The 25,322-nt window shown below is 49.5% G+C and overlaps 1 protein-coding gene across 3 annotated transcripts in view; it reads left to right on the top strand.

Annotated features, from left to right (window-relative positions):
* The window catches only part of Ppp1r37 (protein phosphatase 1 regulatory subunit 37), a 37,183-nt gene extending 16,154 nt beyond the window's left edge, over window positions 1-21,029 (top strand). For 2 of the 3 annotated variants that reach the window (XM_038338636.2, XM_038338637.2), the window contains exons 2-13: window positions 14,199-14,296; window positions 15,811-15,856; window positions 15,967-16,067; window positions 16,467-16,586; window positions 16,875-17,025; window positions 17,105-17,260; window positions 17,565-17,677; window positions 18,765-18,906; window positions 19,011-19,177; window positions 19,292-20,024; window positions 20,247-20,333; window positions 20,413-21,029. In XM_038338636.2, the coding sequence (XP_038194564.1) occupies window positions 14,199-14,296; window positions 15,811-15,856; window positions 15,967-16,067; window positions 16,467-16,586; window positions 16,875-17,025; window positions 17,105-17,260; window positions 17,565-17,677; window positions 18,765-18,906; window positions 19,011-19,177; window positions 19,292-20,024; window positions 20,247-20,329 (1,910 nt within the window). In that variant the 3' untranslated portion in view covers window positions 20,330-20,333; window positions 20,413-21,029. The remainder of the gene's footprint in view (window positions 1-14,198; window positions 14,297-15,810; window positions 15,857-15,966; window positions 16,068-16,466; window positions 16,587-16,874; window positions 17,026-17,104; window positions 17,261-17,564; window positions 17,678-18,764; window positions 18,907-19,010; window positions 19,178-19,291; window positions 20,025-20,246; window positions 20,334-20,412) is intronic. The other variant, XM_038338638.2, reaches the window with a different exon arrangement.
* The last annotated feature ends 4,293 nt before the right edge of the window (window positions 21,030-25,322 follow it).

Here is a 25,322-nt window from a genome sequence, read left to right as displayed (position 1 = left end):
TGTGTGAGGAGAGTTTCCGGGATGCAGTTGGGCTGGAACAGGTGCTGTGAGCCTCTCCCTCTGCAGCCTGAAGCTGTTTGCTCTATTCTGCTGCCACCTGGCCACCAAGGTGTTTGGCCTTGAACTGTGATGAGAGCTGCTGCTGCTGCTGCTGCTGCTGCTGCTTACAAAGATTGAGCCCCTTGCTGCCACTCTGGTAGCTGGTTTACTCGCTGCTTCTAGAAGTCTGTCTGTCCTTTCTTGTTTCCTGGGCATGGAGACCCAAGCATGAAATAAGAGGCAGGGACTGAAACATTTGAAGTCTCCTGGTCATCAGGGATACAAGCAAGGTAAATGGGAGTGGTTCATACCTTACCTTTGGGCCACACCTCATTCATTCTGTCTCCAGAGCCTCCTCCCTGCTGATGTCTTAGGCCACACAAGCCTGGCCATTCTGAGTAGTCCAAGAAGTCCCTGCCTCCTGTATAAGGCCTGACTCCCAACTCCATGCCCTCATTGGTCACTGTTTCCTCTGTTGTCACCTGTGTCCTTTGAGGATCCCCTTCCTGCTGGGGCCATAGAGGAAAGCCTGTAGAAAGCTTTAGGTCAGTGACAGTTCCATGGGGACCTTACTGTCTTCCCAGCACCGGGCTGGATGTGTCCTCATAGTTGTTCAGACATTCGTCCACCCGGATCTTAAGTTCTGTGCCCAGGCCCATGCTAAGGGTGCAGCAGCGGCCAGGACAGACCTGTCCTGCCTCACTGTCCAGAGAGGGAAGTGTGAGAGACAGGGATGTGGGGGGAGGGATCAACAACAGCTCCACAGGTACCTGAGAGGAAGATCTGAAGGAAGCCAACACATACACATGCTGGGATAGGTCATGTGACACTGTTGAACCCACCTGTGAGGGTCCTAGTGACTTCTCCAGCTTGGTGATCATCAGCAATTTCACCTTCATCACTACCGCTAGGAACCAGATAATGACTTGGAAGCGTGGCCTGCTGAGGACCTGATGCTTGCTTCTCACCAGCATTGCTGGTGACCGTTCCTTTGCCCAAGGAAGGAGGATCCTTTAGGCAGGGAAGCAAGCCATGAAGAGATAAGAACAAAAACCCTGTGCAGATTGACTTAATCAACCTGGATCAGACTGTCAGCATATTTCAAACACAGTGCAATTTGGGAAAAGGTTTCCAGGCAACAACAGTCCAGTTTCAGGTGCACAGTAAAGCCTAAGTTTGACTACTTAGTAACTCCTTACAAAGACCATGTGACCCTGAAGTCTACATAGACGTCTGTAGTCCCTGAGGGTTCCATAACTAAAAAGGCTTGCGATCTGGTGTGGTCTCTGATTGAGAGCATGAAGTCAGCAGGCTGTAGAGCACGACTGAGGCCCCTCAGGATTGCTTCTATTAACTGCCATCTGGGGAGGGAGAGTCTGGGGAATCATTCTGGGGAGTTTGGGTGAGATCTTCTGTCAAAAGGAGGGTGAGGTCTGCCACCAGATAGCAAAAAGGCCACTCCCAGCCATCTAGGCAGGAGAACAGGTGTTTTATCTCCTTCTTGAGGGAGGCCCCTGCATGTTTAACATTCCTAGTTCTCTAGTGCTCTGGGTACAAGGAACTTTGTGCCTCCAACACAGTGGTGACCACTGAGAAAAAGCAAGGTTTATCTTTAATTTTTGTGTATGTGATTATGCAACCATATGCTATATGCGATGGTGTGCTTGTGGAGGCCAGAAGAGGAAACTGAGTCCGTTGGAACTGGCATTATAAGCAATTATGGACCCATGTGTGCCCTGGGAATTGAAGTCTAGGCCTCTGAAAGAGCAGCAAATGCTCTTAACCACTGAGCCATTTCTCTAGCTCCTAAATTATTTTAAATAACTTGAAAAATTAGAACAAGAGCCTGTCGTTTGTGGAGCACGCCTTTAATCCCAGCAATCTCTGTGAGTTCAAGGCCAGCCTGGTCTACAGAGTGAGTTCCAGGACAGGCTCCAAAACTACACAGAGAAACCCTATCTTGGGGAAAAAAAAATAAAAAACCCAAAACAAAAACCTAAAACAAGGCACACAAGATGGCTTGGAGGGTAAAGTCATTTGCTGCCAAGCCCATTGACTTGAGTTTGATCCTCAAGACCTACCTGGTGGAAGGAGAAAACCAACTCTCTTTGGTTTTTCAAGGCAAGGTTTCTCTGTAGATTTGGAGATTGTCCTGGAACTAGCTCTTGTAGACCAGGCTGGGATTAAAGGCATGCACCACCATGCCCGGCAAAAACCAACTCTAGCAGTTGACCTCTGACCTCTGAGCTTATACACACAGGAAATAAATGTAAAAGAATACGAAAATTTGCATACTAATGGGATAAGTGTACTATTTAGCACAGTACATCTACAGCTGTGCTTACTCCACACTTGCTGCAGATGATGGTCGGAAAATGTTAGCTTATTGTTTATTGTGCACTGCTCTGTGTCTGAGCAGAAGGCCTTGCATATCCAGTAAGAACCCTCCAGTTCACATATGTGATAGTCTGGAATCTGAGCTGAGGTGTCTCATGGGTGTTTACATGGTGTAATGTTAAGGTGTACATGTGTGTTCAGAGCTAAGGCACAGTAAAGCTGCAGGAGATAGCGCCAGAGCGTGCTGCTGTGCACTCACACCACCTTTGGCTATTGCAAGTTCAGAAACGTTTTTACTCTTTCATGACCCCACCACATACTCAGCTTTGCTCTAGGACCAGAGTGAGCCACAGTTAGCCCCTTAGAGGCTGGAGATGTGTGTCCAGGCTGTAAAGCTTCCAAGACGAGGTGTTTTGGGAGCTGAGGCCTGAGTGACAGGTTGGCACACGGAGTAGGAAGGAGAGCCAGATGATCCCGTAGAGGAAATGAAGCCCCTTCCCAGCTCAGGCCACACCTTATTTTGTTGTGTCAGTCTGTGTGCAGGGGACTGGTCACCACAGCGGCCATGTGCAGTATCAATCATGTCTGCACACAGTAATGATAGAGCAGGTAGGCTTGCCTTCCTGGAGGAGATCCTGGGGTCTCTCATCTTCCGAAGCGCCCAGTACTGGTGGAACCCAGTACTTGGGCAGGGCTGGGGAGCTTTTGGACAGGGTGGCAGCAGTGAGGCTATAGAGTTGTCAGTGCTCCTGATGGTCGTTGTTGGTATCTGCTCTTGCTCTGCACCTTTACCCAGTCTCTGACATTGTTCCTGGGCTCATCCTCCATGGCACCTCAACAGCTATCATGCCATGAGTGATGGCCTCCTTGGTGCTGGTTGATGTGAACAGACATGGTGTGGTAAGTTACCTTTTCCATTAACCTGGGCAGGTGAGTCTTCAGTGTGCACATAGGATTGAGATCTGGATCAGAGGCTCTGTGTACCCTGGACTGGCCTTACCAAATGAAAGGACTACTACCTGTTTTCTCCAGTTTGCCCAGCAGCATGGCTCCCCCACCCAGCTTCTGCTTGTTAGCCCACCCTGCAAGTAGAGGTAATAGCTCCACCTTCTCCCTTGTAAGTACTCGTCTTATAAGATGCAGTACCCAGGTGTGAAGGTAGGATTAGGAGCCCAAGGCCAGCCTCAGAGGTGGTGGTTTCATGGCTACTGGTTTAAAAAAGTAATGGACAGTCAGTATTGAAGAGACCCCGTCAGAAGTCTGGGGTGGGAGTTAGAAGAGAGTCTCCCCTCCCCACCGAGGACTTGCATCCTGGCCACAGCAGCCCTCCTCACTGCTCCACTTCCCTTTGTCATCGGGGTTCCAGAAGTGGCCCATGCCAGGTCCCTATAGACCCAGCCCCAGTGTGTGTTGGGAAGCAGATCGCTTCCACTGGGGGCTGTGGATATCTCCCGTTTGCAGTGTCACTGGCAGCCGTCCTGGCACTCCCAGAGGAGATAGCTCCCAAGAGGCAAGTACACAGTCTCAGCACTGCTGTTTTGAGACCCACCCAGCTGGGAGTGTTGCCATACTGTTCAGGACTTGCCCACTCTGTTCTTCTGTTCCCTCACCCTGTGGCAGGCGAGGAGCCCTGGTGTTTCTAACTCCCACTGCACACCTACTGAGGGCAGAGTGTGCAGGTGCTCCTGAGAGAGGCAGGGTGTGCTCTGGATGGCCAAGGGAAGCCAAGGTCGCGGGCAGAGAGCAGTCCCAGCCTGACGGGCTTGCTGAGGAACCTGGGCCTCCACTGAGAATGGTGCCCTACTGTACCCTACCTTCCTCCCTCTCCTGAAGCTACACCATGCGCCTCCCCTTTCTGTGTCGCACCTCAGACACTCTACCAAGAGCCTGGCCTCTTGACAGCAGCTCTGGACTGGCACAGGAAGTTGGTTTTTCTGTTCTCCCTAGTTTACTGATGTGAAGTTGTTGATCCCACCAGGTGAGAATAAAACCACTATGACAGTTTTTGAGAAAAATTTGAAGCAAGGTGTTTTAAATACTGGCCAGGACAATGGAAACTGGCCAGGTTCATACCCAGGATTTCCAGAGAATGGCACCAAATTACATTAATCATAGGCTTATAAGGGCAAACCCCACTTTGTCCAGTCAGGGGCAAGCATACATCCTGCCAGTGCACCTCCTGCTTGTGTGTGATCAAGCACGTCCTGTGCCATAGGCGCAATCAAGCTTGTTTACAGAAGCAAAAAAGAAAAAAATGTACAGGGCTTGTTATCTTACATGAACTACAGCCCCCAGCATTCCAGGAACTTATCTATCCTTGGGCAAGTGGGGCTTAAAGGTGAGAGGGTTTTTTTTTTTTGTTTGTTTGTTTGTTTTATAGATCAATTAAACAGTAATTTAAACCTAAAACACAACCTTAGCCACCACAGTCTCCTTGACTAGCCAGGAATTCAAGTTAATCCTTCTGCCTCAGCCCTCCCCCCACATGTCAGTGCTGGGAACCTAGACAAGCCTGGTGGGACACAGGAGGCTAAGGTGGGGAATCACCTGGGTGATATGAGTGGAAATGAGGACGTGATCACTCCCACAGGTTGTTGGGGAAGATATGAGGGAGAAGCAGGCAGAGGCATCTGGAAGAGTCCAGACTGAACATGGCCAGCTAAAGAGATTGGCACTCTGGGAGGGAGAGGGACAGGAGAGGAAGAGGAGAGAGAACAATGACTCTGAAGCTGGAGGAAGGGGGAAGCCCAGCCCTTGGAGAGGTGTAGGGTAGGGGTGTGGTGAGAAGTGCTGAGAGGAACCAGGTTTCTTTGGTACATAGAGTATCTTTTCTCTGTCATGCTTAATCTTGTCTGGCTAACCTTCCTAGGAAGCAGCCCCCTGTATTTCTTTCCAGAGATGACTAAACTACAGATGTGCCCAGTTGCTGGAGTTTGCAAATAAAGTTTCCCCCTCAAGACAGTTTCTCTGTGTAATAGTCCTGGCTCCTGGAACTTTGTTGATCAGGCTGGCCTCGAACTCAGAGATCCGCCTGTCTCTGCCTCTGCTGGGATTAAAGGCATGCGCCATCCAGCCCAACCATGAATAGTTTTCTTTTTTATATATGTATATATAATTTATTTTTATTTTATTTGCATTCATGTTTTGCTACATGTATGTCGGTGTGAGGATGTCAGATCTTGGAGTAACAGTTGTGAGCTGCCATGTGGGTGCTAGGACTTGAACCCAGGTTCTCTGGAAGAGCAGTCAGTGCTCTTAACCACTGAGCCATCTCTCTAGCTCCATGAATACAGTTTTCATTTGAGCATAGAATTCAGTTTTGCACTGGGTGGTAGTGGCGCACGCCTTTAATCCCAGCACTTGGGAAGCAGAGGCAGGCAAATCTCTGTGAGTTCGAGGCCAGCTTGATCTACAAGAACTAGTTCCAGGACAGACACCTCCAAAGATACAGAGAAACCCTGTCTTAAAAAACCAAAAAAAAAAGAAAAAAGAAAAGAAAAGAAAAAATTGAGTTTTGATCCTGCTCCTTCTCTGAAGTGGAAGTGAGGTCCTCACTTGAGGACATGTTTGTGGAGTTGACCCAAGTGTTCACAGAGGGCACTCTTAAAGCAGCTTGACATGGCTGTGTCCATGTGCATGTTCACTTGCTGCAGCCACAGTCGCCACCCCAGCAACAGTGCTCCTCAGAGCCTGGTCCTGCCACCTGACTGGCAAGAAGCACTTCCTGGCCTTGATGCAGCTGGACCTGAAGTTCTGAACTTTCCCTCAGCCTTGGAAGTGGGCCTATTGGAACTGCCGGGGCTTCTATGGACTCTTCCAGGCCTGCTCCTCATCCGTGCCTCAGGCCACTTGTAGCCACCAAAACCAAGGGATATGTGAGGTGGCCTCCTCTGTCCCCACAGAAGAGAGTCCTCCCTAGAGCCTCAGCAGTGCTGCTGCTTTTGCTCCCTGCCTCAGTGGTTCCTCTCCACCATGCCCCTCCCTCTGCGCTGGTCTCCCCTCCCCCACCCTGCAACAGGCCATTCTAAGGATTGCTGCTGCCAGCTGCTGTGCGGTCCTCCGTTCCCCACTCTGAGGCCCCCACGGGGCTGGGGTTTGGTGCCTGCTAAAGGAAGGGGAAGACCTGCTTCCTATAGTGGTTGCCTGGGGGACCAGCCCTGCTCCATTTGCCAGCTGGCCTCTTCCTCTTTGTTCCATAATAGCAACACAGTATCTACATTGCCAAGTGTGGGGGCTCTCAGGGTGGTGTCCGGGGATCACCCCTGGGCTCATTAATACCCAGCCAGGCCCTGAGACTCCCCAGGTGAGATAGCACTTTCTGAGCCTGCCTCCAGATCTCCTTGTCCATGGTGGGCACCAGGGACCAGGGAGGTTGTTCCTTGTTCCCAGTAAGGACAGCATGGAGTTAGGGTGCAGGTTAGTGAGTAGCCCTGCCTCTGGGCTGTGTGCACCCCATCCTCAGTATTCTCTGGTGGGGACCCTTACAGGATGCCCATTTCCTACCAGCTCCCAGCTGCTAGGGATGGCTTGAGATGCTGCTGCCCCCTTGTGCCAGGCTAATCCTGCATTCCATCCACATCCTTGCACCTGTGTACAAGTGAGCTCAAGCCTTCTGGTGGTGTCACCTGATGCTTGGCATCAGATTTCTCACTGTCTCTGTGAGAGCCACAGCAGCCTGTCCCCAGGGTGAAGTGGGCCCCAAGACTGAGGCCCTGCTTGCCAGCCGTCCTGCGTGTTCTCTTATGGAACTCAGGTCTGTCCCTGGTGGCTCCTCCTTGAGTGACAGATTTGTACCCCCACCTACCCACCTCACCTCCATTGCTGAGGCAGTGAAAAGATGGGGCTGCCTTCTTGTTTCAGAGGCTTGCTTCTTCTGGCTTAGTGACTAGGCAGATGCCCTACACTCTGGCGGGCTTCCCTGTATAAGATGGAGATGAAAGTGTACCTGTCTCTGGGGTCAGTCCCTTGCCTGGCTAAATGAAGTTGTCTGTGGAAAGTCCTTAGCCATGCATGGAATCCCAGTGTTTGTGGGGCCAAGGCACAAGGGTCATAAGTTCAAAGCCAGCATGGGCTTCTAAGTGAGAATATTCTGAAGACTTGAGTATAAACCACTGCTCCTGACTGTACAGCTGTGTCGCTGCTGACAGCCAGCTAATTCTTTGGTTTCCTCATGTCACTTATCCCTGAGTCTGGGTGGCTCTTTCAGAGAGGTTGCTGGGGTCATTTGTCTAGCATCAGAATGTGGTTTTTAGTCTAATTTGTCACCTCAGTGGGTCCACTCCAGCGTAGCTTTCTTTGGAACACACAGAGATGCCACTCTCCCTTCCTCTCTGACAACCATTTCACTTGGCAGCTGTCCCTCCCTTGGTACACAAAAGGTTGAGCCTTAGTTGAGCAGGCACACTGAGGTGTGCTCCACAGAGCCCTTCACGGCACGCCTGCTGCACTGCCTCCTTCATCACAACAAACACTATACCAACTTACGGCCTCAGTGTCTTTTTTTCTCTCCTAAGATTTATTTATTTAGCTGGCTTGTGGTGGCACAGCACTTTAATCCCAGCATTTGGGAGACAGGCAGGTGGATCTCTGTGAGTTCAAGGTCAGCCTGGTCTACAGAGTGAGTTCCAGGGAGTTAGGGTTACACAGGGAAACCCTATCCTGAAAAACAAAAACCAAAATAACAACAACAAAAGATATATTTATGAGTATGTATGCGCTTGAGTGAGTATGTATGTATACCATATTTGTGTAGGTACCTTTGGAGGCCAGAACAGGATGTTGAATCCCTTGGGCCTGGAATTGCAAATGGTTTGGGCTGCCTTTTGTGGGTGTTGGGAACGGAACCCAGGTCCTCTGCAAGAATAACAAGTACTCTCAACTCTGAACTGTCTCTCCAACCTTGCCTCTCTCTTCCTTATCTTTAAATACATACAGGTTCATAATGATTAATATGCTCGCTCCCAAGCCAGTTGTGCCTTTAGCCACACTGGTGGTGTTCCAGGTCTTGCTCACACTGATGACTCTGGAAGAGGCTGGGCTACCACAGCATAAGCATCCCGGGGCCAGCTTTGAGCCCCTACTCTTGTTTCTTTACTGTATCTGTCACCATTTAGAAAATGGAAAATTGATAAAATGTAATTGTCATTTTTATTTTGTTATGTGTATGGGTGTTATTGCCTGCATGTATGTCTGCATATCACAGAGGCCAGAAGAGTACATCAGATTCCCTGGGACTGGGGTTACAGACAGTTGTGAACCACCGTGTGGAATTGAACTCAGGCCCTCCGGAAGAGCACCAGTGCTCTTAAGTGCCAAGTCATCTCTCCAGCCCAGTTTTAGTATCATTATTATGACATTAGGAGCTGTATCTTCAGCACTTTTTTTTTTAATTTCTTTTTTTTTTTTTTTTTTTTTTTTTTTTTTTTTTTTTGAGACAGGGTTTCTCTGTAGCTTTTGGAACATGCCCTGGAACTCACTCTGTAGCCCAAGCTGGCCTCAAACTCAAAGAGATCTGTCTGCCTCTGCCTCCCAAGTGCCCACCTAATTTTTACTTTGAGTCAGGGTCTCACCATGTTGCCCAGGCTGTCCTTGAGTTTCTCCCGCCCCAGCCACCTAAGTACCTAAGATTATAGGCCTGCGTCCCCATACCAGCCTGTGCTGTCAGTCTTCTTGTTGATTAGACAAGACTGAGAATTGCCAGCACTGACAAAGCAGCCCATATTAGCTTAGGTCTACTTCACCCTGCTATTGTCACTGGCCTGGACCTATGGCCTTTGATTGAACCAAGTGTCTATTTGGTCTGGTAAACCCTGGGACTCCTGAGAGGGATCTTTTGTTTTGTTTTGTTTTGCTTGTCTGTTTGTTTGTTTGTTGTTGTTGTTGTTTTTTGAGATAGGGTTTCTCTGTAGCTTTGGAGCCTATCCTGGAACTAGCTCTTTTTTTTTTTTAAGATTTGCTTATTATGTATACAACATTCTGTCTGCATGTATGCCCACACGCCAGAAGAGGGCACCAGATCTCATTATAGATGGTTGTAAGCCACCATATGGTTGCTGGGAATTGAACTCAGCGACCTCTGGAAGAGCAGTGGTGCTCTTAACCTCTGAGCCATCTCTCAGGTAGCTCTTGTAGAGCAGGTTGGCCTTGAACTCACATATTTCTACCTGCCTCTGCCTCCCGAGTGCTGGATTAAAGGCCTGCGCACCACCTGTGCACCACCTCCAGCCCTCAGAGGGATCTTTAAAGACAAAATACTAAATAGATTTACAAAAGATGCCAATTAGATACAAGTAACCACCTTTTAAAATCGTCACCTGCTGTTTGTGCTTCTCTTCATGGTCACCTCAATAGCCCAGTGGAAGTTGCTCTTAATTGATTTTGTTGCAAAGTCGTTGTGAGCTCCCCAAATATTCAAGTATGTATGTGATATGAGAACATTTGTTGTTTCATGTTTTGTGGGGTTTACTGGAGATGTAAACTAGGACTTTTTGTAAACTTTCTACCACTGAGCCACACCTCACAACCCCTCAGTGATGGATTCTAGGTAGGGGCTCTATTAGTGAACTATATATTCAGCTTATTTTTTATTGTAATTTAAGACAGAGTCTCACTAAGTTGCCCAAGCTAGCCTTGTACTCACTCTGTAACCCAAGCTGCCTTTAAACTTTGGGTTCTTCTGCCTCAGCTCCCAAGTAACTGCAATGCCTGGCTTAAATGAATTTTTCTAAAACATTCAGAAGCAAAAAATCTGGGCAGACAGAAATGTAGATGGAAGTTTCCATCCCATCAGCAGCTCCCAAGTAAACATACTGAAGCATAAATTAATTACAAATGCTCAGCCAGTAGCTTAGGCTTATTACTAACTAGCTCTTACATTTTAACTTAACCCATATTTCTCATTTACACTCTGTCACAAGATGGTACCTTTATTAACATGGCATGTTCATCTCCTTTCCCTCTGCATCTGGCTGGTCACTCTAGACTTCACCCTTCTTGTTGCCATCCTCAGTTTAGCTCTGTTCAGCTATTGGCCAGTCAGCTTGTTTATTAAATCAATCACAGCGACATATATTCACACAGTGTAAAGGAATATTCCCTAGTGTTCCCCCCTTTTTGTCTAAATAAAAAAGGAAAGTTTTAACTTTAGCCTAGTAAAATTATATACAACAAAGCAGTTATTAAGTAAGAATTAAAACTACAATATCTAGTCCATTTGTGTTTTGGCACAAATTTGGGGAAAATATTTTATTATATAATAATATATTATTATCTTTGTGACTTTGAAATTTTATACCTAACTTATCTTCTATTGTAATTAAAGAAAACTTAATAGTTAAAGTTTTTCTTAGTCATAGTTAACTGTGACTATCTAGTCTTTATCTCCAAAAGGGTGAAATGTTACCCAACAACAGGGACATGGACAGTCACCTTAGGTTTTTTATATTGTTGGGGCATCTAACTTTGACCTATGGGTTAAACAGTTTTTCGAGAAACAGGGAATTTTGAAGGGCTGTTCTACCTGGGCTTGGCAAAGTCTGGCAATCATGTTCTTTTGCATCCTGCTGGGCTAGTTTGAACAGAATACTGTCAGTAATTGAGAAGGGCAATTTCTTGCCCAAATGGGTAGCTTTTGCCACCAAGAAAGCAAACTCCATATGGAGTTTTTTGATACCCATTATCTTCTCTGAAGTAAATTGGTGCTGCCAGGAGCAGATGTGTCTCACTGTCAAGAAAAATGTTATGTTTTTAAAATATTATAAATGACATATTTTATAGATCTTTGAAGTGTTTGAAGACCATCTATCTAAATATATCTGTTTAACCTTGAAAACATATCTAACATTACTATAAGTTTGACTATTATAGATGATTAACTATTAATCTGTATTTCCTAATTATACATTACACTTTTAAATGAGCCACATAAACACAATACTCTAAACAAGAGTAGAAATATATGTACAATGTAACAAAATTAACCTTAAATTTGTATCTATAAACCAAAATCTATGCCAATGTAAAATATTGAGATAGTTAATTTTTTTGTTTATAAGTAGATTTAATAATTACTCTTTTATCCTATCATTTCGATATCCCCCTTTTTCTCCTCAGAACAAGATTATTGAATCTAACTCCCTTGAGCAACTTTTTTTACTATTACCAATAACAACTTGTGACCAACCCCTCTTAAATGATAATAGCATCTATATATGGGCATAGTTCTCTGGACTATTTTCTGTTATCTGTGGGCACTGTTATCTTTGAGAAAATTGAGGATTATGGTTCAGTCCTGACTGGAGTTTTCTGAGGCTGTATCATCTCAGCCAACAGCCTTGAAGCTGTTCTGGATGCCGAATTTTGAGGAGACTGAAACAGAGGCATTTTGAAGTACTGGGTCGCCTGGACCATCTATTTTTTTTCATTGGTGTTTGGTCCCCTTGTTCTAAAAATACATAAAAGTTTTAGCCGGGCGGTGGTGGCGCATGCCTTTAATCCCAGCACTCGGGAGGCAGAGGCAGGCGGATCTCTGTGAGTTCGAGACCAGCCTGGTCTACAAGAGCTAGTTCCAGGACAGGCTCCAAAGCCACAGAGAAACCCTGTCTCGAAAAACCAAAAAAAAAAAAAAAAAGTTTTAAAGGTAACATATATATTTGTATCAATATAAATATAGACTCCAGCCAAAGATGATTTTTTTTGTTATGTGTTTGAGCAGTAAAATATACATCACATGTCTTGTAGTTCTTTTAGGTTATTTCTTTATATCTAACCAGGATTTCAGGAGGTCTTTAACTCAGAATGAATCTACAGCCTCTCATTTCCTGTAAATAACTTCCCCAAAGTAACATCTTTTGACTTAATTTTTTTATTTTTTATTGTTTTATAAATAATACCATTTAAAATTTCCACTTCCTCCTCTCCTCCCATTTTTCTTCCACTCCCCCATTCACCCTCCCCCCTCTTCCCTCTCCCCAGGCTTAGGAAGGGTTGTATCCAAATAGACTAGGATCCTAAAAAGCCAGTACATGCAGTAGAGACAAATCCCAGTGCCATTATCATTGGCTTCTCAGTCTGCCCCAAATGTCAGCCACATTCAGAGGGTCCAGTTTGATCCCATGCTCGTTCAGTCCCAGTCCAGCTGGCTTTGGTGAGCTCCCATTAGATCAGGTACACTGTCTCAGTGGGTGGACCAACCCCTCGCGGTCCTGTCTTCCTTGCTCATATTCTCCCTCCTTCTGCTCTTCGACTGGACCTTGGGAGCTCAGTCCAGTGCTCCGATGTGGGTCTCTGTCTCTATCTCAATCCATTGCTAGATGAAGGTTCTATGGTGATATTCAAGATAATCATCAGTCTGACTACGGGACAAGGCCAGTGCAGGCACCCTCTCCTCCACTGCTCAGGGTCTTAGCTGGGGACATTCCCGTAGACACCTGGGAACCAAGCCTCTTGCCAACCCCAAAATGGCTCCCTTGATTAAGATATATTCTTCCCTCCTCTCATATCCGTCCTTAAATTTTTAAGTCAAGACATTTTAAAAATACATAGGTTGGGGCTGGAGAGATGGCTCAGAGGTTAAGAGCATTGCCTACTCTTCCAAAGGTCCTGAGTTCAATTCCCAGCAACCACATGGTGGCTCACAACCATCTGTAATGGGGTCTGGTGCCCTCTTCTGACCTGCAGACAGACAGACAGAATATTGTATACATAATAAATAAATATTCTTTAAAAAAAATACATAGGTTGGTTTAATCTAGCAGTTTTCATAATCAAATGTGCCTTAGTTGCTCCTGTTTCTTTAGTAGCAATCTAAAAAATTAGAGAAACCTTGTCTTGAAAAACAAAACAACAAAGGTTTTGTTTTGTTTTTCGAAACAGTTTCTATGCCTAGTCCTGGCTGTCCTGGAACTAGCCTGTAGACCAGGCTGACCTCGAACTCACAGAGATCCACATGCCTCTGCCTCCTGAGTGCTGGGATTAAAGGGCGTGCACCATCACCATCTGACTCTAAAACAAACCTTTTAAAATAATTTTAAAACAATTATTTATATTGTTTTGGGGGGTGTCACTTGTACCCGGCACATATGTGAAGCTGGAAGACAACCTGGGAGAGCTGGTTCTCTTCTTCCATCATGTAGGTTCCAGGGATCCGCTTAGGTTGTTAAACTGCCCACCCTGTGGGTTAGTCTGAGGAAGAGAGTTTTGATGAGGGAACACCTAGATCAAGTGGAGCTGTGTTCATGTATGGGGTTTCTTGATTGTCACTTGAGGTAGGATGGAAAGTCCATTGAATGTGTACATGGTTTTATGGACTGGGCGAGCCCTGAGATGTGTTGTAAAGCAGGAGGAAGCTAGCAGGCAGCATAGGTCCATTTGCCTCTCTCTCCCCGACTCCGGGTGCCGAGTGAGCAGTTGTCGAGAGTTCCTGCCTGTATGACTTTGTTGCAGTAAAGGATTATAACCTGTAGCTGGGGGCAAGAATAACCCCCAGGGGTGCTTTTGGTGTTTGTCACAAAAATGAAACTAGAGCACCCACTGAGCCAAATCCCTAAGCCTGGCCTTGTGCTGGGCATTACTGGTGGTGGCCTGCCCAGCTAGGGCTCCCCATGTGGTAGGGGAGGGGTTTTAAGCAAAAGTCTTGAGCTGTGTATGTTTCTGCGACAGCCTGACAGCCCGACAGCCCAGCACCTTGTAGAGAGCCGTGCTAGTTTGTGTGTGATGCCCATGACCAGGAGCTCTGTCGTGTTGCTGTTGGGAAGGAGGGATGGATGGAAGGCCCTGCAAGACAGCAAGAGCTGTGGAATCTGAGCCTGCTCCTTTGCCCACAGCCCAAAATGTGACCGTGGATGAAGTGATCAATGCCTATAGGCAGGCCTGCCAGAAGCTGAACTGCCGACAGATCCCCAAGCTCCTCAGGCAGCTGCAGGTATGAGGGATGGGGACACTCACCAGCGCCTGTGTATGCACGCGTGCATGTGTGTTTGTGCGTGTGTAGGTAGCATAGCCCTGGGGCCTGCTCAGCCTGCTCCCCAGCCAGGACCTGTGTAAGCACAGCTGCAGAAATCCTTCATTTAGCCTGTGAAATTAGCAAGGATCCAGCCCCAAAGAAATTCTGTCCTCAGAAAAAAAGTCATCTTGTCAATTTATTCAAGTCTGAACTCTAAAATTCATTCCTAAAAGTGTGAATTCTAAGGGGAGCAAGCATCAGTCTGGGCTCCATATTGAGGTCCGACTCAACAAACAATAAAACAGCAAAAACCCAAGTTTGGACCTCAGAAGTGATATGCACTCCCCACTGTTTAGGAAGCTAACAGAAACCAGCATTGCCTGTCATCCCAGCACCTAGAAGGTGGAGGCAGGAAGATGGAGTTCAAGGTCATCCTCAGCTACTGAGTGTGAGGTCAACCTGGGCTATATGAGACCCTGTCGACCTGAGTGTGACCAGCTGGAGCCCACATAGTAGATAGAGGTAGAGGACTAAATTTTTCTTGTGTGCACAGTGATGTGTGCGTGCACACATTCACACACCTGAAAAAGAGTTTAAATATAGACATGGAAAGCAAAATCGACTTCTCATTTCTTCCCTTTCCCCCTAGTCCCAGGAGGCTCCTATCCTCAGCCTGTTAGAGAATTTGTAGAAGAGATTGCTTGCTCAGAAGTGCTGGCACCAAGCACTGTCTGAGTTAGTGTGAATATGGGCAAACTCTGCCTGTAGCTTTCTGCTCTATGGCCACCTCTGGGCCCCATCTCTACACAGGATCCTTTGGGGTGCCTGGGTCAATGTTCTGTCTGTGTTCCTGGACTCTGTCTGTTCTGCAGTTAGCAGAGCGGGGGCTTGTGCCTCCCAGGGAAAGAGCCACTCTGTGTGGCATCTGAGGCAAGGATGAGGGCTGACTGGACCTGCACTTTACTGGCCAAGTGTATTGTCACACCAGCCTTAGCCTGTCTGTCCTGATGCTTTGTCACAGTGCTCAACCCTGGAGTGACAGTGAAGCCCAGAGACTGGTACCTGGCATGTCTGTGGGTTAGATGTGCCCTACAGGAAGGGGTAGGAAAAACAATTGAGCCAGTGCCATTTCGTCTTTAGCTGAGTGCCACAGTGTGACTGTCAGCCTACCCATCTCAGTTCCTTGGGACAGACTTCCCTGAGTGTGGACATCTCCCCAGTGATGATGGATACCCTCGCCCTCAGTTCATCAGCTGGAGTGATGGGACTGCGGCTCCCTGGCTCCAGGCAGATTTATCTCATGCCCTGTATGCTCAGAACCAGCTCCTGTTCTCCTCTGGGTCTTTGTCCAGCTGCCCTGCCCAATCCTATTTCAGATGCCATCTCACTACAGGGCATGGCAGAGCCCATTGAGCTTGACTGCCCCACTGGCAGACCACCCCAGTTGCTGGGATGTCTTACCTGCCTTGACCAGCCCCATCCTGCTTTCTTAGGAGTTCACGGACCTTGAGCAACGCATCAATTGCCTGGATCTAAAAGGTGTGTATCCCCAGGGAGAACAGAGTGCCCAAGGGATCGGTGGCTTCTGCAGGAGATAGAGACTGGTGGTGGTGTGGACTCTCCACATAAAGGTACCTGCTCCTTCCCAGGGGAGAAGCTTGACTACAAGACCTGTGAGGCTCTGGAGGAGGTCTTTAAGAGGCTGCAGTTCAAGGTTGTGGACTTGGAGCAGACCAACTTGGATGAAGATGTAAGAATCCTGCTGCTTACTAGGCTCCTAGACCCTCTGAGGCTTGGGTAGGGAAGAGGGCAAGGGCAGGAACTCATGAAGAACAGAAGGGGTATCTGATGTAACCAGGGTGGTCCCAAGGCCCTGAGGGTGAGGCCTGTGGAGTTGAGTGAGGGGCAAAGGTGGCCACCAGGAGCTTTCCTGGCTGTCACGCTGAATGGCTGAGAGGCATCTGGAGAGTTGTAGCTTTTGAGGGCTGCGTGTTCCTGAACGATGTAGAAGATCTCCACCCTCCCGGGTCATCTAGGGCGTATCTGTCATTCTGGGGCTCTGGCCTTCCCAGCATTCCTCCTGTGGCACAGTCCATGTGTTTCCCTTGGCCATCTGACCTGAGGCCAAGCCCACATGTTCTATCCCCAGGGTGCCTCAGCCCTCTTTGACATGATTGAGTACTACGAGTCGGCCACCCACCTCAACATCTCTTTCAACAAGCACATTGGCACCCGGGGTTGGCAGGCTGCTGCCCACATGATGCGCAAGGTAGGTTCTTCACAGGCTGGTAGGAAACAATGTGGGGAGGTACCTACCCCAGGCCCATCTCTCCTGCTTTGCTTTCCTACAAAGTAATGCACCCTCTTCACTCCTCCCTAGCATGACTCTTGGAAAGTGGCCTTGTCGCCAGTCCTTGTTTACTCCTTTTTATAAAGACTGGGGCAGGAAGGAAGTGGAACTGTTGGGAAGGAGGGTCCCCGCAACAGGAATCAGGGAACTCAGACACAGGTGCTAACTGACTACTAAATAACCCATCTCCTGACTTGTCCCCACCAGACAAGCTGCCTGCAATACCTAGACGCCCGCAACACACCCCTGCTGGACCACTCTGCGCCCTTTGTGGCCCGTGCCCTGCGCATCCGCAGCAGCCTGGCAGTGCTGCACCTAGAAAATGCTAGCCTGTCTGGGCGGCCCCTCATGTTGCTGGGTAAGTCTATGTCCTAGGCCTGTCACTGAACAGGTGACCCAGGGCAAGGGCTGGCCACTCACTCCCACCCACTCCCCAGCCACAGCTCTGAAGATGAACATGAACCTACGAGAGCTGTACTTGGCAGACAACAAGCTCAACGGCCTGCAGGACTCAGCCCAGCTGGGCAACTTGCTCAAGTTCAACTGCTCCCTGCAAATCCTGGACCTGCGCAACAACCACGTGCTAGATTCAGGTGCGCCTGTCCACTCCTGTCCACGCCGTCGCCCAGCACCTTCTGTGCCCAGCCCTGTGCTTGGGTGTTGGGGGTGCTGGGCACAGGTGTGGCCTGTTCCAGAACTGCCTCCCAGGCTCACAGCTGGCAGGGCAGACAAATGTGCCTCTGACAGTGACAGCCCTGATAGGGAGCCTGCGCAGGAGAATCTCAACCTAAGGATCCAGAGTCAGAAGTCAGGCCAGAGCCTCTGGGTCTCACTGGTATAGCGTGAGCATAGATGCTCTCCAGGGTGGAAGAGGTGCTGACCGCCTATATCCCCTAGGTCTGGCCTACATCTGCGAGGGTCTCAAGGAGCAGAGGAAGGGTCTGGTGACCCTGGTGCTGTGGAACAACCAGCTCACGCACACAGGCATGGCCTTCTTGGGCATGGCGCTGGTGAGTCCAGGGGCCCTGTTCATTAGCCCCATCCTACCTGGCCCCAACACATGTTTTATTTTTAATTTTTTACTACATTTATTTCTTTGTGTGTGTGTATATATGCTTGCATGTGGAGGTTGGAAGACAGCTTGTAGGAGTCAGTTTTCTCCTACCTTGTATAAATATCTCAGGTATAGAACTTGGATCTTTGTGCTGGCTAGCTAGCCTTGGGCTGTTTATTTCTTTTCTTTTTCTTTCTCTCTCTCTCTCCTTTTCTTTTCTTTTTCTTCTTTTCTTTCTTTTTTTTTCTCTCCCCTTTCTCCCGCCTACTCCCCAAACGGGGTAACTCTGTAGACTAGTCTGGCCTAGAACTCAGAGATCCGCCTGCCTCTGCCTCTGAGTGCTGGGATTAAAGGCGTGCGCCACCTTGCCCAGCTGGACCTTGTTTCTTTAATTGGCTTTTTGTAGCCAACTACGCAGGACAATGCTTTGCACAAACTGAATATGTTGACCTAAAAAGTTAATATTTCGGGAAACAGTATGTTTTTTGTCTTTATTTTTTTCTTTTTTGTTGTTGTTTTTTGTTTTTCAAGACAGGGTTTTCAGTAGCTATGGAGCCTGTCCTGGAACTTGCTCTGTAGACCAGGTTGGCCTCAAATGCACAGAGATCCGCCTGCCTCTGCCTCCTGAGTGCTGGGATTAAAGGTGTGCGCCATCACCACTCAGCAAGTTTTTAGTCTTTTATTATCCCATAATATATAAAATCATTCAAGCAGATACTAGGGAAGGGGGCACAAAAGTGCCCAGTGCCCAGGTCCCTTCCTACAAAAAGGCTGTCTTTCAGGGTCCTTAAAGCCATTCAGAGACAGGCTATGGGTATGGGAGCCACCTGGACTCTGGTGGGGAGTGGGCTGTGTGGGCTTTGGGGAGACCCAAATGGGAGGGGCTTGAGTTTCCCAGACCTGTGGTAGGATTGTGCTCTGAGAGGCAAAGCAAAATGAGAAAAGGATGCGAGCCTCGGCTCCTTTTTCTGGCTCCTGTCCTGACACACCTTTCTGGCCTTTCCTCCATCATGGCCCTCCTTCACCCTCCCTGTCCCTTCCAGCCACACACACAGAGTCTGGAAACACTGAACCTGGGCCACAACCCCATTGGGAATGAGGGTGTGCGCAACCTCAAGAACGGGCTCATCAGCAATAGGAGCGTGCTGCGCCTTGGCCTGGCCTCAACCAAGCTCACATGCGAGGGTAGGATGCGGGCCAGGCGCGCAGGGGCCAGCGGGGCTCGACAGGGCGGCCGGCCAGCGGCCAGGCGTGGGGCCCGTGGCCAGCCCCTGCGGTCCCCCTCCCAGGCGCCGTGGCCGTGGCAGAGTTCATCGCCGAGAGCCCCCGCCTCCTGAGACTGGACCTCCGGGAGAACGAGATCAAGACAGGTGGGCTCATGGCACTGTCCTTGGCCCTCAAGGTGAACCACTCCCTGCTTCGCCTGGACCTGGACCGAGAGCCCAAGAAGGAGGCGGTGAGGGTGCTTGCTTTGTACCAATGCTGTCTTGGGCAGGCCAGGTGGGAGGAGGGTAAGTGGGCCAGAGTAGGGCAGAGGCCACACAGAGCCCTAGCAGGCCGGGTCCCACAGGTGAAGAGCTTCATCGAGACACAAAAGGCACTGCTGGCTGAGATCCAGAATGGCTGCAAGCGCAACTTTGTGCTGGTGCGAGAGCGGGAGGAGAAGCAGCAACTACAGCCGTCGGCCTCCATGCCCGAGATCACCATCACCACACCCCAGCCCCTGGAAGAGCCTGGGGACCTGCCAGCCATGGGGGCGCAGAATGGGACCCCTAACCCCGGACCTGGCCCTGACTCAGACTCAGACTCAGACTCTGACCAGGAGGAAGAAGAGGAAAAGCAACAGGACCAGCAGAGGAACGAGGGTGGCACTGACCAGAGCCCCTCAGCCCCCTGCCCTGCCCTTGTACCCTCCACAGACTCCCTAGGCCCTGGGGCTAAGAGCCCCCCAGGCAGCCCCTGCTCCCCCACTGAGCAGCGTATTTCTGTCTCCAGCCCAGGCCGAGGCCACAAGGTGTTTGTGGTCACCCGGGTGGAGAGTCCACCTGAGAGGCCAGAGCCCCCTGTTCCTCCCACCTTTGTCTCCTCTCCTCCACCTTCTCCTCCCTCCCCACCTGCCTCTCCACCATCTCAGACCATGGACATCCAGCACCCAGAGTCATCAGAGGCTCAGCCCCAGCCGGAGCCATCTCAGGCAGGGCAGCCTCTTCCCAACGGCCTGAAGCCTGAGTTTGCCCTGGCACTGCCCCCAGAACCACCCTCAGGGCTAGAGACGAAGGGAGGCAGCTGCAGCCTGGAGCACGGTAAGAAGAGCGAGAGGTGGAGAATAGGCCATCAAGAAGCACTACCCATGGGTGGGCTTCAGTTTCCCTTTTTTCAGAATGGCCCGTAAAGGGATAGGAAAAATAATTTGTCTGCTCCTACCCTGGGCCCCAGAGGTCTCCCTGGGGTGGGGACTGTGTGGTCTGGAGGGGCAAGGTTGTGCCCCACCTGTCTCTGAGGGAGCTGCCACCTCCTGCCTTTAGCACTGAGCCGCCCCCAGGGTGCCAGCAAGCTGGAGGAACTGCTATTAGAGGCCAGTCAGGAGGCCCCGCGGGACACACTGTGACACTGTAAGTAGGTGACATCTGTGGAAACTGGGGAGGAAGAGCTAGGAGCCTGCTCTGACCATCCCCACCTCTGTTCCCCTAGTTCTTTTGTTCCGGCCGATCTGTGATGAGCTGAAGCCATCCCCAAGGATCTGCTGACTCCCCGCCTAGTCCCCCAGGAAACCAGGCGGGGTATCTCAGGCCTGGCTACAAGGAACACTACAGCCACAAGGGGCACAGGGCTGGGAGTGGCTTTCCGGACTCGAGCACGTATTTATGTGTCTGCAGCTCCCCAGGTTAGGGCTGGAGTGGACAGGAAGAAGAGGCCAGGAGGAGCTCTTCAGGGTCACTGGCCACAAGGCTGCCCCAGTCCTAGATGGCCCACTGACCAGCCTGCCCTGGGGAGGGGGAGGAGGCAGGGCAGATGTAGGATGGCCTTCTGGCCCCTTTCAGGACCTGGCTGGTGAGTGTGGTGGTGGAGTTTGCCAGCCCCTGTGGGGTGAGGCCAGCTGACGGGAACAGAGCTTTCTTTCTTAAGTGCAATAAACTCTATCAGGGAGCTGGGCACACAGCAGTGGAGTTCGGGGACTCTGCGCCCTGGCAGGCACTACAACAGTGGACAGTGGGTAGGTGGATGGGTGTGGGTGAGGGTGTACTGGGCTGGGCCATTCCTGTTGGTGCAGCTGTCACACCTTTTCTAATAAACGGGAGCTGGGTTCACCATCTGCCTCTGCTTCGTGCTGGGCTCAGCTGCCAAACAGGGTGGGTGGTCACAGAGTCTCTGCTGGCTTGGTGCTGGTGTCCCCAGAGGAAATCCAGAAGGCTGGACAGCCCTCCCTACTTCCTCTTATCCATCCACACCTCAAGCAGCACATTAAGGCCGCTCATTCTCTCCCCCACTTGCAGCCAGCCTGGAGGTTCCCAAGGTGTCAGGTGAAGGTGTTTCTGTGGCTGAGATAGCTCTGTTGCGGGAGGGGTTCACACAGGGCTGTGAGCAACCTGCTCTGTCACTAGCACTTGCCTGGCTTGTGGACCACCTTTAGGTGAGCTTTCCCCTGAAGAACACCAGAGAACTGCCAGGTCCATGACACAGGCTTGTCAGCCCTGCCACCAAAGATTCTGAGAAGGGAGGTCACAAGTTCAGGCCACCCTGGGCGACCTAGGAAGTGAAGAGTGTTTTAGCTTAGTGGAATACTGTTTTCTTATTTTTATATACATACATACATACATACATACATACATACAACTTATTATTTACAAATTTTTACTCCCGATTTGATTTTCTTGCTTCTCTATACTTCTGTAAATTCTGTTCTCTATTTCTGAGTGCTCATTACTCACGTATCCACCTGTGGTGCAGTTTTTTCTCATGGGTTCCTCACGTTTTTCTCCATATGTCTGGTCACTTCCGTGTTTTTGGGTGTTCACTGATCAGCCACATGTTAGGAGCCACTATGTCGGGGTCAGGGACCAGCCTGAACTATAAATTATTTCTCTGAGCAGCAGGAAGTCGTGGGAATAAAGATACAACTCATATGGCTTTATCGGGAGGGAGTTTTCAGGGATCCCTCATGAAATCCTGAGTTGACATCCTAAAAAATCACCTGCGTTTATTCTCCAAACAGCTTTTATACCAAAACGTAAACGGGGAAATTCATCAGCATTCTGTTTCCTAGGTAGCCAGGAGAATGACTGTGGTCACGTCTACACCTTTCTATGCCCATTCTGTCACGTCTTCCTGTCTATGACTGCTCTGTCATGTAGACTGAATTAACACCTCTTTCTTAGGTGACCTCCCAAACTACAAAGAAAGAGCAGAGCGACATTAGCATATCCTGGCCCTTTGTTTAGGATGGTGTCAGTTTGTCTCAAAAGGCTAGGTGACCACCTCCTGTGTGGCAGGCATGAACTGTGGCCTGAAATTCTGGTTGCCATCCCATGTAGAAATATGGGTCTGTATAATATGGCCCTACAGTGAGTCCTGGCCTAGACTCCATCAGCGAGAGGCCAGGTGGGCCTCAGCAACAGGGTACTCATTTGTTTGGATGTGGCCTTGGTTCAGTCTTGGGCACCACCAGAAGTGAAAAGTAAGGGGAGCCATCTATAGGAAATGCCTGCCGCCTGCTTGTATGGGTACAGGCTGCAGCCTCATGGTGTCTTAAACCTGCGAGTCATTCTTGATTGAGCAGCACTAAAAATTGCCGGGTGTGGCTCACTAGGCTCACTAGGTGGCACTAGGGAGTCAGAGGCAGGCGGATCTCTGAATTTGAGGCCAGCCTGATCTACAGAGTGCATTCCAGGACAGCCAGAGCTACACAGCAAAACCCTGTCCCGAAAAATTAAAACCAAACAAAAAACGTGGGAGTCCTTTGTACCTCATAGTTGTATCTTTTAGAGACTTTTTAAAACTTTTAGGCACATAGATGTGTGTACAATTTAGTGTTTGAATACGGTGCTCTCAGAGCCCCGGGTAGAGTCGACTGCATTTGATCTGAGTCAGGATCTTTTTCAGCAGGCTAGCTGGCCCGGGAACTGGAGATTCTTCTGTCTGTTCCAGTCTCCTCATAGGAACGCTGGGATTGCAGGCAGCCATGTTACACTGTCTGGCTTTTACATGGATGCTGGGATTTGAACTCGGGTCTTCAGGCTTGTACAGCAAGCTTTTTTTTTTTTTTTTAAATCCACTGAGTATCTCCCCAGCACAGAAGCCTCTTTCTTGAAACACCAGAGGCTTGTACTTCTGTCACCAACTGCTGCAGACAATGTCACCACTCCTTAGGACACACTGGACACTTGTTTGGGAAGCCACACACAGAGGCCACTGCCAACAAAGTCACCATCTGTTGCATCCCATCCCTTAAGTACCCAGAAGACACCAGTACAGCCACCCTGCTACCGGCCCCTTCTGGGTTAGACTGGGGAGGAGCTGAGACATTCTGGGTTCTGGGGAAAGCCTGCCTGGTGGGGTCTTAATAGTATAGTCCCCACCCATCTCAGGGGCTGTGGTCAGTGTATTAAGCTCTGGCCCCGTACACACCCTCCGTGGGCCTGGGCAGGGCTCCTTCTGTTCTCGGCTATGTCTCTCCTTGTACCAGCTCTCAACATGACGTGAGAAATTGTTCCTTCCCATCTGCTGCAGAGACAATGTCCACTGAGGTTCAGAGTCCCAGGAGCTCATTTCTGAGATGATCACGTCTCACAATCCCTTAGGATGGGCCCCAACTAGCATGCAAAGGGCACTTATGAAAGGGAATTTGGGGGCCGGGGTGTGGCTTGGTGGTAATGTACCCACCAAGCATGCCGGTTCCACCCTCAGCGCCTGCGTCCATCTGTAGTCTCTGGTACTCAGGAGGCTGATGCAAGGCTTATTGGAGCCCAGGAACTCCAGGGCAGGCTGGGAAACGCAGCAAGAGCCTGGCTCTTCCCAAAGAAAATGTGAAAAAGAGAATGTGGATACAGCTATAGGGCTAATCATGTGACAGCTGGATTGGAGTGAATCTCCATATGCAGGAGACAATGTCTGTCACTGTTGCCACAGCCTTCCAGAACAGAAGTGTCAGCTCTGGAGAGCTGGTTTCCAGGACCGTGGCATTGCAGGCTTTCTTCCCTCTGAAAACTCAGCCATTTGTCCCTCTTGGTTTTGGTTGTGTTTTGTTCTGAGACAGGGTTTCTCTGTGAGCCATGGCTGTCCTGGAACTCCCTCTGTAGACTGGTTTGCCTGCCTTTACCTCCAGAGTGTTGGGATTAAAGGTATGCAGTGCCATGCCCAGCTGGTTTGGTTGTTCTGAAGCTGCTGTACCCGTCTTAGTGACCCCAACACCCCGACACAGGAAATGTTCCTTGCTAGACTTCCTGGAGTTCAGCTTGGGGGCAGCTGCTGTCCACCACAAGTGTCAGGGACACCACTCCTGCAAGCTGGCAGTCAACCCCAAGGGCTACAAACATGGCTGGTTCTGGGACAGACTGAGGCTCTCATCCACTCAGCCCATTGCAGTAGCAGAGATAAACATGGCTTTTGGAATTCCGGTTGGTGACAGCCAGCTCCTTGGCCTGTGTGAGATGACACCGAAGCCCTGTGGTGTACGGGGACTAAATCCTGACATTCTGTTTGGGTTTAGCAGACACAAAGTCAGTCTCAAGATAGAGTAGGCAGGATGGAGTGAGGCATCCAAGAGGCGGAGGCTGGAGGATCACAAGCTAAAGCTCATCTCTGCATCAGGTCAGTCTGGGCTGCGTAAGGATGGCCCTGCCCAAGAAACAACCCGGCTGTGGCACTCAGCAAATGTTCCAGCTTCCTGTGGTCTTGGTCCTCCAGCTCCAGTTAGGGCGGTGTGGCTGATCCTGGGATACACCTATTCCAGCCTCAACCTTGTGAAGAATCAAGCACAGCCTGGCAGATGGGAGGGGAGACATCTGGCCCCCACAGCCTGTGCATCAGTGGGACCTGGTGGTGTCAGTACAGTGGCTTCACTGTACTTCTGTGTGAGAGCAGTGACCACAGCAATCAAAAGAGGCATAGAATTCCCTGGAGCTGAAGTAACCGGTGGAAGTGGTTGGGACCTCTGTTGACTGAGGTTTCTGTCCTGCCCAGTCCTGCAGTCATTCAGCTCTAAAGAAGCACACAGAGGCCTACATTAATTATAAACTGGTTGGCCTATTAGCTCAGGCTTCTCATTAACTAATTCTTTTTTAAAAAAATATTTATTTATTTATTTATTATGTATACAATATTCCGTCTGTGTGTATGCCTGCAGGCCAGAAGAGGGCACCAGACCTCATTACAGATGGTTGTGAGCCACCATGTGGTTGCTGGGAATTGAACTCAGGACCTTTGGAAGAGCAGGCAATGCTCTTAACCTCTGAGCCATCTCTCCAGCCCCCTCGTTAACTAATTCTTACATCTTAAATTAACCCATTATTCTTGTCTGTTAGCCACGTGGCTGGGTACCTTTTATCAGTGAGGCTTTCTCTTCTTGCTTCCTCTGTGACGACTGCATACTGACTCTTACCTCA

Source organism: Arvicola amphibius, chromosome 8 (genome assembly GCF_903992535.2).
Source record: "Arvicola amphibius chromosome 8, mArvAmp1.2, whole genome shotgun sequence".
NCBI lineage: Eukaryota > Metazoa > Chordata > Mammalia > Rodentia > Cricetidae > Arvicola > Arvicola amphibius.
The sequence above is the reverse complement of the archived record's forward strand: the minus strand, read 5'-3'. Positions and strand labels throughout refer to the sequence as shown.